The sequence below is a fragment of the Equus asinus genome, chromosome 26, assembly GCF_041296235.1.
Source record: "Equus asinus isolate D_3611 breed Donkey chromosome 26, EquAss-T2T_v2, whole genome shotgun sequence".
Classification (NCBI taxonomy): domain Eukaryota; kingdom Metazoa; phylum Chordata; class Mammalia; order Perissodactyla; family Equidae; genus Equus; species Equus asinus.
This window is the reverse complement of record NC_091815.1, coordinates 26,205,226-26,219,621: the sequence shown is the minus strand read 5'-3', so window position 1 is coordinate 26,219,621 and position 14,396 is coordinate 26,205,226. Positions and strand designations below refer to the sequence as shown.

The 14,396-nt window shown below is 53.4% G+C and overlaps 1 protein-coding gene and 1 long non-coding RNA gene across 4 annotated transcripts in view; one reads left to right on the top strand and one right to left on the bottom strand.

Annotated features, from left to right (window-relative positions):
• Positions 1-148: 148 nt before the first annotated feature.
• Positions 149-12,169, bottom strand: CYP2S1 (cytochrome P450 family 2 subfamily S member 1). Of its 2 annotated transcripts, XM_014861011.3 has the most exons (9): positions 11,762-12,169; positions 10,403-10,568; positions 8,096-8,245; positions 7,452-7,612; positions 7,178-7,357; positions 5,477-5,618; positions 3,888-4,075; positions 1,562-1,703; positions 150-1,468 (listed from the first exon to the last, which is right to left on the bottom strand). In XM_014861011.3, exons 1-9 carry the CDS (start codon positions 11,936-11,938, stop codon positions 1,287-1,289), a joined length of 1,488 nt encoding a protein of 495 aa, XP_014716497.1. In that variant the 5' UTR covers positions 11,939-12,169; the 3' UTR covers positions 150-1,286. The 2 variants fall into 2 exon arrangements, with proteins under 2 accessions (XP_070354847.1, XP_014716497.1); XM_070498746.1 differs by lacking the exons at positions 10,403-10,568; positions 11,762-12,169 and adding an exon at positions 9,644-10,376 and having other exon boundaries at positions 149-1,468.
• The window catches only part of LOC123281218 (uncharacterized), a 65,424-nt gene continuing 63,144 nt past the window's right edge, over positions 12,117-14,396 (top strand). For both annotated transcript variants that reach the window (XR_011498469.1, XR_011498468.1), the window contains exon 1: positions 12,117-12,210. This is a non-coding gene — a long non-coding RNA (uncharacterized lncRNA). The remainder of the gene's footprint in view (positions 12,211-14,396) is intronic.

Here is a 14,396-nt window from a genome sequence, read left to right as displayed (position 1 = left end):
CCAGGACAGGCCCCCCCCCCCCCGCCTCCCCTCCACATCTGGCGCTGATGTCAACAGCCAGGGTGGGCAGGGGCCATGTTTTTTAGCTCCCGCCCAGCCTCGAGGGAGGGGTGGACCCCCCCAACTCCACCCCTTATTCACAATGATGGACATGTCACACACATGCTAGGCCCTGCCACGGGCCAGATCAGGGGCCAGAAACGAACTTTTATTGCAAAACAGGGACCTTCAAGCCACAGGCACGTCAGACCTGGCCTCTTCCCTGACACGGGAAGTTGGAAGCTGGCCCCCACCTTGGTCGTCTAGCCCCTTTTACCAGGTCGAATCGGGACTCTGACGCAGAGTAGGGGCGGTGGGTCAGTGTGTGTGTTGGGGGGGAGCAGAGGAGGCTTCCGACATGGTTACATAAGCAGGAGTGGGAGGGTGCACCTCTGTTCTGAGGGTCCTCCTGTGTCTAAGTTTACTAGGCTCCCAGGCTTGTGCACACTGGGGGTGTGCTCCTATTTGGGAGAATTTGGGGATCAGGGTGCTTGGAAAGGATGGTCCTTGAGAGCGGAAGGTGCAGAGGAGGCTGGGGCCGCGCCTCCACGGGAGTGGTGTGTCTCCGTGGGAAGATAGTCGGGAGCCTGGACAGTGTCATGTATGGGCTGGCTGTGTGGTTCAGTGGTTGGGGGCATGTGGATGGTGATGGTCATGTGCCTGGATAGTGGCGTGGTCACAGGACAGAGGGCATGCTGGGGCTGAGGACAGGGATGGTCTGCGTGGTGACGTGACCCAGGAGGGGGCATGTGCTTCTCTGCACCAGGCTCCCAAAGATGGTGGCACTGGTAAGTCTGAGGAGTGAAGAGGGCACGTGGGCGGTGAACAGGAGGCTGTTTTGGTAGCTTATGAAGGTGGCAGCCGAACTCCATGTGTGGGTTGCGAGTCCAGGGAAGCGAGTCGTGTGTGAGTTGGGTTTTCTGGACATGTGGTTGTGATTCCAGACAGACTAAATTTATGCCCGTAAGAAGCTTGTGTGGCCAAGTTGCCTCATGGCCCTCATGGTTGTCTATGGGTGTGTGATTGTCTCAACAGCTGCGTGGGTGGATGACTGTGGTCCTGTGGACAGTGTAGGCTGAATATGTGCGTGACCGACTCTAGAAAACAGCTATCGGTGTGTGCATTTGGCTGCTTGCGGTGTAGACTCGTGGCTCTCGAGAAACAGCCATGTCCATGCCCACCGCAGAGGCCACCACCTGTCAAGGGTCCCTCCTTCATCTGGTCCACATAGTGGAGTGGGGTGGAGGTCAGTGGGGCCGGACTCGCAGCTGGAAGGCCGGGGGAATGTTGAAAACACCGCTGACAGCTGGCTGAAGGTTCAGGGCACCCAGCGAGCTTGCGCTCTCCAGGGAGAAGGCCTGCAGGATGGCGGTGGCCAGGAGGAAGATCTCTGCTCGTGCCAGGCCCTCCCCAAGGCAGACACGCTTACCTGGAAGGAAGAGGCAGATGGAGCCGGGTCAGCCCGCCTCACACCCAGGCCCGGGAGGACTGGAGGGTGGGAGGGGACAGGCCCAGCAAATACCTAAGGAGTAGGGCAGGAAGGCCTCTTGCTTCTTGAACCTTCCGTCCGCATCTAGGAACCGGCCTGGGTTGAACTCCTCTGGCTGCTTGAAGATCTCAGGGTCATGGAGGACAGAGCCAAGGAGGGGGAAGACCTCAGTGCCCTGAAGAGAAATCATAATAAAACTACAAATATCCCTCACCACCCAGGCCTTCGGTTCCCGAGAGCAGAGCACAAGAGTCTGGGGTGTCAGTGACACCAGTTCACAAAACATAGTGGCATCAACATGGATTAAGCATATTACAGGTCAGGCACTTTATTAAGCATCTTATATATATTATCCCATATGTAATAGGTACATGTACCACACATGAACTCACCAAATCTTTTTAACAAGCCTGGGAAGCAGTTACTGATATGATCCCCATTTCAAAGATGGGAAAATTGAGACCCAGAGAACTTAAATAAGTTGCCTGAGGTAACATTTGGACACAGCAGAGCTTATTCTTTTTTTTTTTTTTGGTGAGGAAGATTGGCCCTGACCTAACATCTGTGCCAATCTTCCTCTATTTTATACGTGGGATGCCACCACAGCATGGCTTGATGAGTGCTATGTAGGTCTGTCCCTGGGATCCCGTGAATCCTGGGTTGCCGAAGCAGAGCGCATGAACTTAACCACTAGGCCACTGGGCTGGCCCCAGAGCTTGTTATTTTTACGCTTTGTTTTTAAACTTTGGGAGTATGTTGTGATTCAGCTGTGGCTGCCCTAAGTCCCTGGCTCAGAGTCTAGCTTTTTGCCACTCTGGTCTTTGGAGGGGGGTGAAGGCAAGGGTGAGCGGGAGAGGGCTGTCTATGGAGGCTCCCCCGATCATGTTCAGGGGAAGTGGCAGCCCCTTCAGCTGAGATCAGAGTTACCCTGTTCCCAGGACTGTGGTGCAGGGGGAAGGAAGGTGGGGAGTGTGAGGAGACGGAGAGGGACTGACTTTGTTAGGGACTCTGGCTGTCGGGGGTCTGTGCTGGGAAGGTGACGGGGCTCCAGGAAAAGACAGGGTCATGTTACTGCTGTTAGAATAAGAGAAAGGCAGGCAGCAGCGGTTACAGTGCAGGTTCTGGGTGCAAATCCTGCCTTTACCACTTGCAGGCTGGGTGATTTTGGCAAGTCTTCTAACCTTTCCAGGCCTCAGTTTCCTCATCTGTAAAATGGGCATGACAACAGCGAAGGTTGCTCTGAAGATTAAATAGGGCAATATCCACATAAAGCATTTAGACTACTACCTCACCCAGAGCAGGTCCTGTCACGGATGCCTGTTATTGTCGTTATCAGTAGTTGTCTGAGTTGCAGCAGTCACGGCATTAGCAATAGTTGCTGCTGCCGTGTACATAGGACCCCCAACCCCTGCACCAGGACCTGGGTTGGTGTTTTACAAGCATTATCTCATAGATTCCTTGCAATCTTGAGTTGATACTATTATTGTTCCCAGTTTAGAAGGGGAGTGAATTGCCCAAAGTCCCAGCTAGAAAACAGCAGGGCTGGATTCTAACTGCTATGGGTTTTTAAAAGATTTTATTTTTCCTTTTTCTCCCCAAAGCCTCCTGGTACATAGTTGTATATTTTTAGTTGTGGGTCCTTTTAGTTGTGGCATGTGGGACGCTGCCTCAGCATGGCTTGATGAGGGGTGCCATGTCCGCGCCCAGGATCCGAAAAGGCGAAACCCTAGGCGGCCAAAGCGGAGCACAAGAACTCAATCACCCGGCCACGGGCCGGCCCCTAACTGCCTTGGGTTTGATTCTACCGCGAAGCTCAAGGAGGGAGCTGCTTGCGGTCAGGTGGCTCCCGTTTCCCGGGAGACATCGCCCCCTGGTGGTGCTGGCTGTGAGTTGCTCCTGTACGAAGGGGCAGGAACTGAGGGAGAGAAGGGAGGGGGAGGGAGAGGGAGAGACTGGATGTGTTTGCAGCAGGGGCTGAGGGGGAGGGCCTCTGTCAGACCTCACTTTTCAAACTGCTACCCTGCTTGCCACCTCATCTAATTGTACCAAGCACCTTGGGAGGAGGTAGAATTTGGATATCCATTGGACAGATGGAGAAACTGAGGCCCAGAGACAGAGCCAGAGGGCAAGAGAACTATATACAGAAAGAAAGAGAGAGAGGGACACAGAGAGAGAAAGAGAGGGAGATGAGAGAGAGAAAGAAGATGTGAGAACAAAAGAGAGGGAGATGTCAGCAAGAGAAGAGAGAGGAAGAGACAGAGACCAAGATCCAGAGAAGGTCAGAGGAATACACAGGGAGCACCGGACTCAGGCCTGAGGCAGAGACAACTGCGTGGCCGTGGCTGACTTGCACACTTACCTGGGGCAGGGTGTACCCTCGGAAGCAGGTGGTCCTTGTGAGGGCTCGGGGCATTCCCATGGGCACCAGTGCCAGCAGCCGCTGTGCCTCATGCAGAACCGCGTCCGTGTATGGGAGGCGGGCTCGGTCTCCCAGACCTGGCGCCCGGCCATCTCCCAGCTCCCGTGTCAGCTCCTCCCGCACGCGTTCTGCACCCAGGAAGAGGAGGGCTGGAGGTCAGCGGTGGGGTGGGGCCCTGTGATCCTCCCTTTGGAAGCCCCATGTTCTTGACCTGCTGTGATTAGAGGTGAGGCTGGCAGGCTGGGAGGGAGTCCCCCAGCCCTCACTGAGCCCAGGTCCCACACATCCTGTGTGCTGGGCATTACATCTGTTTTTTTTTTTTTTTTTTTTTGAGGAAGATTAGCTCTGAGCTAACATCTGCCACCAATCCTCCTCTTTTTTGCTGAGGAAGACTGGCCCTCAGCTAACATCCATGTCCTCTACTTTATATGTGGGATGCCTGCCACAGCATGGCTTGCCAAGAGGTGCCATGTCCACACCCGGGATCCAAACCAGTGAACCCTGGGCCGCTGAAGCCGAATGTGGGAACTTAACCACTGCACCACCGGGCTGGCCCCTATATCTCTCTTAATTCCCAGAGCAATCCTATGAGGTAGGGACCATTATCTATCTCCATTTCCCAGATGAGGAAACTGAGGCCCAGAGAGCTGAAGACACAGCTGTCTCCATTCCACCGAGGCCACCAGACCCCAGGTCCCATCTTCCCAGTCAGCCCTCCTCACTGGCCCACAGCATTTACGGCGGCTGCCTGACCCAGAAATGCAGGAGCTCCTCAGGGCTCACTCCCAACCCTGCCTCTCACCCACACCCTCCCTCACCCTTGCAGCCTGTTCCTGCCTGTGCTCTCATGACTGCAGTTCATCTTTCAGCTCCAGTCCTGATCCCGGTGTCTCGTGGCCTCCTGGAGGCCTCCCCACAGGTGGCTCCAGGCCCCTCACACTCAAATTGTCCCCAACTGACCTCAGCATCTCCCCTGAAATAACTTCTCATCTCTTCTGTCCCCATCTCAGAGTGGCCCCCAGTCCCCTGGCCTATCCCTGGATGCCTTCCTCCCCCGTCATTCTCTACCACCTGCCTACTTGACCCTCTCTTCCCTCTCCACAGCCCGGCCCGGCCCTGTCTTCTCCCACCCAGGTCCCTTCCCTGTCCTCTTCTATGGGCTCCTGGCATCCTCTCTCACACCTTATAATCTACCTCTTCATGGCAGCCCAAAGGATTTTTCTAAGATGCTAATTTGACCCTGCTCTCCCCTGTTCAATACCCCTCCATGGCTCCCCATTACTCGGGATCAGGTGCACAGTGTACCCCTAAGGGAACAAGGCCCTGAGACATCACCTGCCTCCTTTCTCACTACGTGTCATGCTGCAACTGGCAGTCCTTCCAACTTCTTCTCATTCCTCAGACACCTCAAATGCTGGGCTCATTTTTGCCTCCAGGCTCTGGCTCACGCTGTCCACTCTCCTGAACATCCTTCCCTCTGAAGCCCTCACTTCTGTTCCCAGAGCCTGGTTGGTGGAAAAGGCTCCTACCTTGGACCTCAGGGTATTTCAGCAGGAGCAGGAGGGTGTAGCGGACTGTGGTGCTCACTGTCATCGTCCCAGCGAACAGCAGATAAGTGACCGTCATCAGCATGTTCTTGTCAGTGAATTCCGTGTTTGGGTCCTGTTCCTCCTGCGAGAAACCAGGTGGAGGGGCTCAGAGAACACAGGCTGCGGGGAATAGAGGCCCAGCACAGCCGGGCTTGGGATGCGGCACAGCAAGTCTGTCAGGGAGTTCAGGGAGTTTAAATAAATGTTTGGGTAAGTTGGGAAGTGCGTGCTGGATATTAATTCTCTCTGGTTGAAATGTTTTTAAAAATGAAAGAGAATGGTCACTATTAAAAAACCCCACAAAATAGCAAGTGGTGAGGATGTGGAGAAATTGGAACCCTTGTCACCATTGGTGGGAATGTAAAATGGTACAGCTGCTATGGAAAATGGTATGGCGGTTCCTCAAAAAATTAAAATAGAATTACCACATAATCCAGCAATTCCACCTCTGGGCATAAACCCAGAAGAATGGAAGGGTCTCAAAGAGATATTTGGACATCCACATTCATAGCAGCATTATTCACAATAGCAAAAAGGTGGAAGCAAACCCAGGGTCCAGTGATGGATAAATGGATAAGTAAACTGTGGTATATACAGACAACAGAATGTTATTCAGCCTTAAAACGGGAGGAAACCCTGTTGCATGCTACAACATGAATGAACCTTGAGGACATTATGCTAAGTAAAATAAGTCAGTCATAAAAAGACAAATAGCGTATGATTCCACTTATAGGAGGTACCTAGCGTAGTCAAATTTATAGAGACAGAAAGTAGAATGGTGATTACCAGGGACGGAGGGGAGGGGAGGATGGGGGGTTGTTGGTTCAATGGGTATAGAATTTCAGCTTTGCAAGTTGAAAAGAGTTCTAGAGACTGGTTGCCCAACAACGTGAATATAATTAACACCTACTGAACTGTACACTTAAAAATGGTTAAGATGCTAAATTTTATGCTGTATTTTACTACAATTAAAACTTTTAATTTTAAAAAATGAAAAAGAAATGAGGCTACAAGGTTAAGAAAAAATATCTCTCTCTCCATGAACAGGGTGACTGCATTTATTCAAAGAACGGGGCCCTGAATTTCTCCCATAATTTCCAAAGTTTGTACAATTCAAAACTAGCTATTTCCACAGGAGTCACCTTAACTCTAATTTTCTCATAGAATAATAAACTGTTCTCACGTTAATTAGGTTAATTAAATTAATCACGTTAATATAAATGTTAGTCAAGTAGAATTTATTAGTATAATTTGCTATTGCAAGATTTCACGAGTAAATGATTATAATTTGCAGGAAATGTCCTGTGTGGGTGGGGGATGCAAGGGGTGGGGTGAAGTGATGGTGGGGATTGCTGGTGGCAGGTCACTGAGCATGGAGCCTGAACAAGGGGCCAAGGTTGGAGGGAGGAGAGAAGAGAGATGCAAGAGACGCAGACACACGCGAGGAGGTGGGTGGGGAGAGACAGAGAGAACACGCTATGCACATATACCTAGAAACATATCCACAGAAAGACATGGAGCGGGGGAGAGAGAGAGAGAGCGCCCTGACAGAGATGCCCAGCTACACCAGGGTAGGGGCCGGCCAGGCCATCAGCTCTGTTCAGGATTCCCTCCTCCCCTCCAACCATACCCTTGCCCCACCTGTGCCATCTTCAGCAGGAAGGCATCCACAACATCGACTGCGGGGCCTGAGGAGTCCAGGTTCCCCCGGTGCCGCTGCACCTGCTGGGCAGCGAAGGTAGCCAGGGTGCTCAAGTGTCTGAGGAGCTGTTTGTGGGGGCCTGGCAGGGGCTGCAGGAGCCGGGAGAACATCTCGTAGGTCTGTGGGGAGAAGGGCAGCTGTTCTCATGGGGGCCTGGCCACAGGTGGGCAGGAACCTTGGGGAAGGTGCCAGAGAAGCGTCCCACTTACTTACTTGGCCCCATGGGGAGCTGATTGCCAGCAGGGTGCTGCCAGCCGCCTGGACCAAGGCCTGGAACTCCTTATCCTCGTAGGGGAAACGGAGGCCGAAGGTGAGGGAGCAGACAATGTTGGAGGTGGCCTGCGCCAGCAGCAGGGAGGGGTCAAATGCCCGTCCTAGGGGGGCAGGGGGCAGGGAGGAGGGTTGTGATGGAAACAGGCAGAGGGAAGCTGAATTGGAGGTGGAGTGGACCCACAGAGATAGAGTGGCAGCTAGACAGGACCAGAAAGAGACAAGCAGAGAGAGAGACAGACAGACAGAGAGATAGGGGAAGAAAGACAGACAGACAGGGATAGACTGGGAAAGATAGAGAGCCAGACAGAGAAAGACAAAAGACAGAGACAGACTTACAGGAGAGAAAAACAGAAGTGGAGAAAGAGACAGAAAGAGTGATGTGAAATATCAGGGACAAAGAGACATAAGGAGGAGGAGGAGCTACAGGTGGAGGTGAATGGAGCCCCCAGCCCAGCCCCAGAGTCCAAGACTTCCACTCCCGCTCAATCCTGGGGCCAGGAGGGGAGACTCCCAGGCACAGTGGGAAGGTCCTCCCCATACTCAGGCAGGACTCCGGGGATCCTGGGCTGACCCGCCCTGCTGACCTTCTGTCTTCTGGAGCGCCTCCACTAGACACTGGGTCTCTGCCTGGATCAGCTCCTCGCCTTCTCGCTTCCCCATGCCCAGGTCCCGCAGAGTGAGCATGGTGAATCTCCTCAGCTGCCTCCACCGCTCCCCACTGGAGAAGAAGACCCCTGTGCAGAAGGTAGACTCAAGGAGGGACCAGACCCTCTCCCCATTCCCCAGGGTCACCCCCTTCCTCCCAGTGAGGTGCCCTAAGGGGAAAACTTTGGGCCCTGACCTGAGTCCATACCAGCCTAGCCCAGGGATGAGGACTCAGGAGGTGCTCAATAAACGCCTAACCTTGGGTCAGAGGGTGACACTGTCCTGCGAAATTGGTAACTGGGATTATCCAGGCTCCTCCTGTTCTGTGATTAACCAGGGTGAGTGAAGCTTTCTTCCTTCCTTCTAACTGTCCATCTTGTTATTCCTCTTTTCACCCACCCATCCTTTTATCTTTTTCACCTTTCTCCTCCCTTCCATCCATCCAACCACCCCAACATTTATGGAGTACTACTGGATCCCATCCTTCTATCCATCCATCCCAACATTTAGGGAGTAATATTGGGTCTCATCCATCCATCCATCCATTCCAACACTTATGGAATACTATTAGGTCCCATCCATCCATTCCTATACTTATGTAGTACTATGGGTTCCATTCATCCATCCATCCATTCCAACACTTATTGAATACCATTGGGTCCCATGCCCCATGTCGTTTGGAGGCTGAACAGGTAGGAAGGAGGATAGAACTACATTGTTTTCCTCCTTTATCCAAGAGACCTGCTCTGGACAGACCCTTCCCTGCTCTGAGCTCAATGTTCTACCTGTAGAATGCAAGCCCATGGTGTCCCCCTGGATGCCCCCTCCTGGGTGTTCCCTGCCCACCCACCCCTCCACTGTGTCCCAACCTGGCCTCAGCATCTCTCCTCTTTCCTGTCTCAGCCCATCATCTCCTGCCGCCTGGCTAGAGCCCTGGATTCCGCTCCCAGCCACCCCACAGCCCGAGCCCTGGTCCAGCCCAGTCCCCTCCATGGGCTACCACACAGCAACCAGAGGATCCTTCTAATTCTGACTATATTCTTTCCCTGCTTAAAATCTACTGCTCTCAGGAAAACCCAAAGCCCAAAACTGGCATGACTCAGGCCCTGCGTGACCAGGCTCCGCCGACTTCTCCAGCTTTATTACTCATCTCAGTACCATTGCACTGAGCTTCTCTCACTTCCTCAAAGGTGTCATGAGCCCCCCTCTGGGCCTTTGTCTCTGCTGTTCCCTCTGCCTGGATCATGAACCTCTCCATCCTCGATGAACCAACTCCACTCATCCTTCAGGTCTCAGCTCAAATGTCACCTCCTCTGAGAAGCCTTTCGATTCCTCCCATTCTTTCTCCACTCCCACCAGCCCCCAGGCCAGCACAGGCCCCCTGAGTCCTGCTCTCAACCCTGTAGCTCTCATTTTAGAATTCCATTCTCTCCCTCTATTGTCTTATTGCAAGCCCATCTCTCCCACAGTAAGACAGGACACCGTACCTGTCTTGGTCACCTCCATGTCCCCAGAACTCAGTACAGGGCCAGGCATAATGAAAACCTGTCAGTCGAATGAATGAATGCTTCTTTCATCTCCACGCTTTTGTACCTGCTGGTCTCTCTGCCTGGAACACCATTCTCACTCATCCTTTGAGTCTCAGCTCACACATCCTGTCGTTCAGGAAGTTTTCCTGGACATCCCTCACCAATCAGGCTGGGTCAGGTGCCTCCTCCCATTCCTGCAGTTCCGGCGCTTCCCCTATCCTAGTCCTGATCCTTCTGCCTGTGCCTCCCCCATCCCAGGCCTGATCTCTCTGGACTGTCACTGCCCAGTGACAGGTCTGTCACCTCCTAGCCTACGTGCTCTGGGGGAACAGGACTGAGGCTGTTTAGTCCCTGCTGTGGTCCCAGCAGTGCCCAGCACCGCCTTCCTGCTTTCAGTCTCAGCACAGAGGACAGTTTTTAGATTTTGTGTCTGCCTATCAATTTCCAGGGCTTTGAAAGCTCTCCCCCTTCCTCACAGCCTTCAGGGCTCCACCTGGAGCAGTGATAACACTGCTCCAACCTGGTAACTAATGAGTGCTTGCCTTGTGCAAGGCCCAGTCCTCGTTCAAGCCTCAGTATAACCCTATATAATAGGCACTGTTATCATCCCACTTTGGACCCAGAGACACTAAGCTATGCATGAAGGTCATACACCAGTAAGTGGTGGCAGGCTCTGAATGAAGGAGCCGCCTGCCTCCTGCTCCGCTCATGACTCACCATGGCCATCAAAGGTCTGGTCCAGTGTCGCCAACATCCCCCGCCCACTGAACACCTCGGCTTGATCTCCCAGGGCCTCCCGCACAGCCTCGTGCCCAACCAGGACCACCACGCGCCGCCAGGGTCCCAGGTACACGGTGAACACTGGTCCATACTGCTTACTCAGCTGGGGAAAGGGAGGGAGAAGGGGGCAAGTGCTGTGGGCAGGCTGCCGCTCTTCCAGTCTAGGTGTCTCTATCACGGTCCCTCTCACTGAATGAGCCACCTGCTCCCTCTATGAAGAGTCCCCTCCCCACCCCAAACGGAAATAGCCCCTTGGGAGGCTCAGTTCTCTTTCTGCGCCAGGCTCCCAGGCCCCATCCCCATGGAGCCCCCTCCCCCAACATACTCTTTAGTCCCCATCCTCTTATCTCCTGCAGATCTCTAACTTCTAACCTTGGGACAACCCAGAACCCATCCCCCCTCCCCAAACTCAGACATATGGCAGCAAAAATGGGCAGCTGCAGCTTTGGTTTCTCTTAATTCCTCAAGCCATCCCTCCTCCCAAAACTAGCCACCCTTTTCAATCTCTGCTAAACCCTCAAATTCTGGGGCAGATACTGCTGAGCACCTGCCCATCTGTCCCTACGACCCCTGCCCCGCTAGCCACCATGTCCTGGAAGTCCCCCAGACTCCTTCTGAAGGAGTCTGAACCTCTGGCCTCTGCCCACTGCCCCCACCCCGCAAAGGTTGGGACTGCCTCAGCCTTCTTTCTTGCTGTCCTTCTCTTCTCTGAACTTCCAGCTCTCTCCTGGCTGAGCTCCATCTGCTTGATTCTCTGCAGACAGATTCCTGGAACCCTCCAGCCTCTGCCTCCACTTCCCCCCCAGGGGCCCCTTCCCTTTTTCTTCTCTGCTTCCTCCTCAGGATAGCTCCCCTCAACCTCCCAGCTACCTCTCCCCCTGGGACAAGCTCACCACCATCACACCAGCAGCTCCCCTTCTGTTTGAGGACTCTGGTCTTACTCAGTTTTGGTCCCCTGCTCCCACCACCTTCCCAGGATTTTGTGGGCCCCTCTGCCCAGGACATCTGCTACTGGATCCCACTTCCCTGCTCTCACATCCTCTCCAGGATTCTGTGGGCAGAGGTCTCTGCCCCTCCTAGCCCTGCCCCCCTGCATCCTCTCTCCCAAGGCACCCCTCTCCTTCTCAGCCCTGGTTCCCTGCTCCTGCCCCACCCGAGGACACCCGTAGTCCCTTTGCACTGGAACCCTGCGCCTGCCTCCTCTAGGATAACAGAAGGCCTCTCTGCCCTGGCACTCTGGTTTCTCTCCCTGGGGACCCCCGCCCCCCAGGCCAGGGCGTTCTCCTGGCGCCTCACCCGCAAGAGCCCCAAGTACAGCGCCCCGGGCCGGAGCTGCAGGAGGCTCCCCAGCAGTGGCAGCGGCGCGGGCCCGGGGGGTAGATGGCCTCGCGTCCAGGTCCGGGGCAGCGCCAGCGTCAGCACCAGGAGCAGCAGCAGCACCAGCAGCAGCGTCCAGGTGCCGCCCGCCTCCATCTCGGCAGGTTGGCTCCCTCTTCTCGCTCCCAGACGCTCCACGCGGCTGGGCCGGTTGGGGGCGGGAGCCGGTGGCTCCCTCCTTAAGGAAATCTGGCGGAGGGGGCGGGGCAGCTAGCCCCTCCCCCTGCCTATAAGCAGCATTCGCTCCCCGCCGCCGGATTTCTTTCTCCCAGACCACCGCCGCCACCTGGTGTCGAGGCCGCGCTCTCGAACGGATGTCTCCCAGGTCACCCAGGTTCTGAGGGCGGAGACAGCGCCTTGGGCTCCAGGTAGGGCGTGGGCAAACAGGAGCAACCTGGAAGCCAGAGACTTTGGCGGCCTCGGGAGGCCACACCCTGTGCCTGGCGGTGACTACCCCGCCTCCCTCCTCATCGTAATCGTGGTGTGCGTTCACGTGCGCGTACGTGTGTGTTGTCTTTGAGCCAAGTTCCTCCAGCATCTTACATCTTCGCCGCGAACTAGCAGAAAGGACTTGACCTTGAGCAATAATCTGGTCAGAGAGGTAAATGAGTTGGCCCTAGGCCACCCAGCCAGCCAGCGGCAGAGCTGGGATTTGAACTCAGGCCAGTCTGAATGACTGACTGAATCATTCATTCACTTAGCAGTATAGTATAGTAGTTAGGAACATGTCTGAAGCCAGAGTTCACAGTCTAGCTTCTCTGTGCCTCTCTGTTAACTCGTTTGTAAAACGGGGATAGTTTTCAGGATTAAATAGGTACAATGTGGACACAACTTAAACAGGAACAGGTGCATATAGAACAAGTGTTAAATAAATGTTAGCTAATATTCTTTCACTAGTAGCTGTTCTTCAGGTCTAACTATAAGCTAGACTTTGTTCTGGACCTGGGGATGCAGCTATGAGTAACAGAGAAGGGTGCTGCCCTCCTGAAGCTCATATCCACATGCCAACGAAATCATAAATTAAGATAATTTCAGGTAGTGCAAAGGCCTGCCAGGGGAATGAGCTTGTTGAGGAAGAAGGTTGCAAGGTCAGGTCCGTGCTGTTTGGTTCAAAGCTGTATCCCCAGCGTCTAGAGCAGTGCCTGGCACATGGTAGGTGCTCAATAAATATTTGTTGCGCCAAAGATTGAATGTAGGAGATGGGGTCTTCGAGGTCAACAGGGACCAGTCTTGCAGGGCCATGGAAAAACTTTGCATTTCATTTCTAGTGCGAAGGGAGCAGTCAAAGGGTTTTCAGCACGGCAGTTGCTTGGTTTGCTTTGCCTTTTCATTTAACATTTTCTTCCGAAAACTTTCAAACCTACAGTAGACACCTGTATATTCACCACCATAGATTCCACCAGTAACATTTTACTATCCTTAGTTTGTTACATATCTATTCCTCTTGCCCCATCAACTCATCTAACTTTTTTGGATGTGTTTCAAAGACAGTTGCAGACACCAGTATACTTCAATCCTAAACACCTCAGCATGCAGTGCATTTGGTAGAGTTCAATATTTGTATACAGGCATTCACCCTCCCCCCCTCCCGCCGCCAGGGTAAATTGACATACAATGAAATGCACAAATCTTAAGTGTATTTTAGATGAATTTCAACAAATGCATACATCTGTGTGACCCAAACTCCTATCAGCACACAGGGAGTCACCATCATCCCAGAAACCTCTCTCAAGCCCCTTCTCAATCCCACCTGGCCCCCACACTGTGCTGATCACCCCCCTCCTGGAGATTAGACTTCTCTGTGTATAAAGAGACCTTTCTGTCTTCCCTGTGGTGAAGAGATTGTGGGGAGCAGAGGAAGAAAAAGCAGGGAACTTAGTGCAGGGTCCAGGCAATGAGGACGCAGGGCTGGGTGGGTGGCAGTGGGGAGAGAAAGAAATGGATACATTTGGGATGTATTGGGAGGTAGAGCGCGAGAACGTGCTGACAATTTGTGATTGAAGGCAAAGGAAGGAATCCAGGTTAATTCTGTCAAATAAAAGCAGATGTCTTAGCTAAGGAAGGACTTTATTCGAAAAGACTATTGCAATAGAGGGAAAGAGACTATTACAAAGACAGCGGACCACATCAGAATCTGATCATCCAGAAGGGCAAAATTTTTTCCCCTACTGCTAGACTTTTTGTCCTGGGCAGATGGAAAGATGGCGGTGCCTTTTACAGAGGTGAGGAGGGGGATAAGAGAAGGTATGGGAACCAACTGGGGTTGGGAAGCTGGCAGAACAGGCTTTGCAGGAGGGAGAGGAATCGGGAATTCTCTTTTGTCCCCAAGAAGTTTGAGATGGCTGTTAGCTGTCGCAGGAGAAGAGCTGAGTGGGCAGACAAGTAAGAGGTTGGATTTGGGATCTCCTGGAACCCTCCCGAATAAAGAAAGGAGGAACTAAGAGTTGGCACCTACTTCATGGTAGCAAAGTGTAGCCCAGCGTCCCTGCCTCTCCAGCCCCTATTTCAGGGTGCACCCTTCGGATGTCAGATGCTGGAATCGAGACCAGAGGAG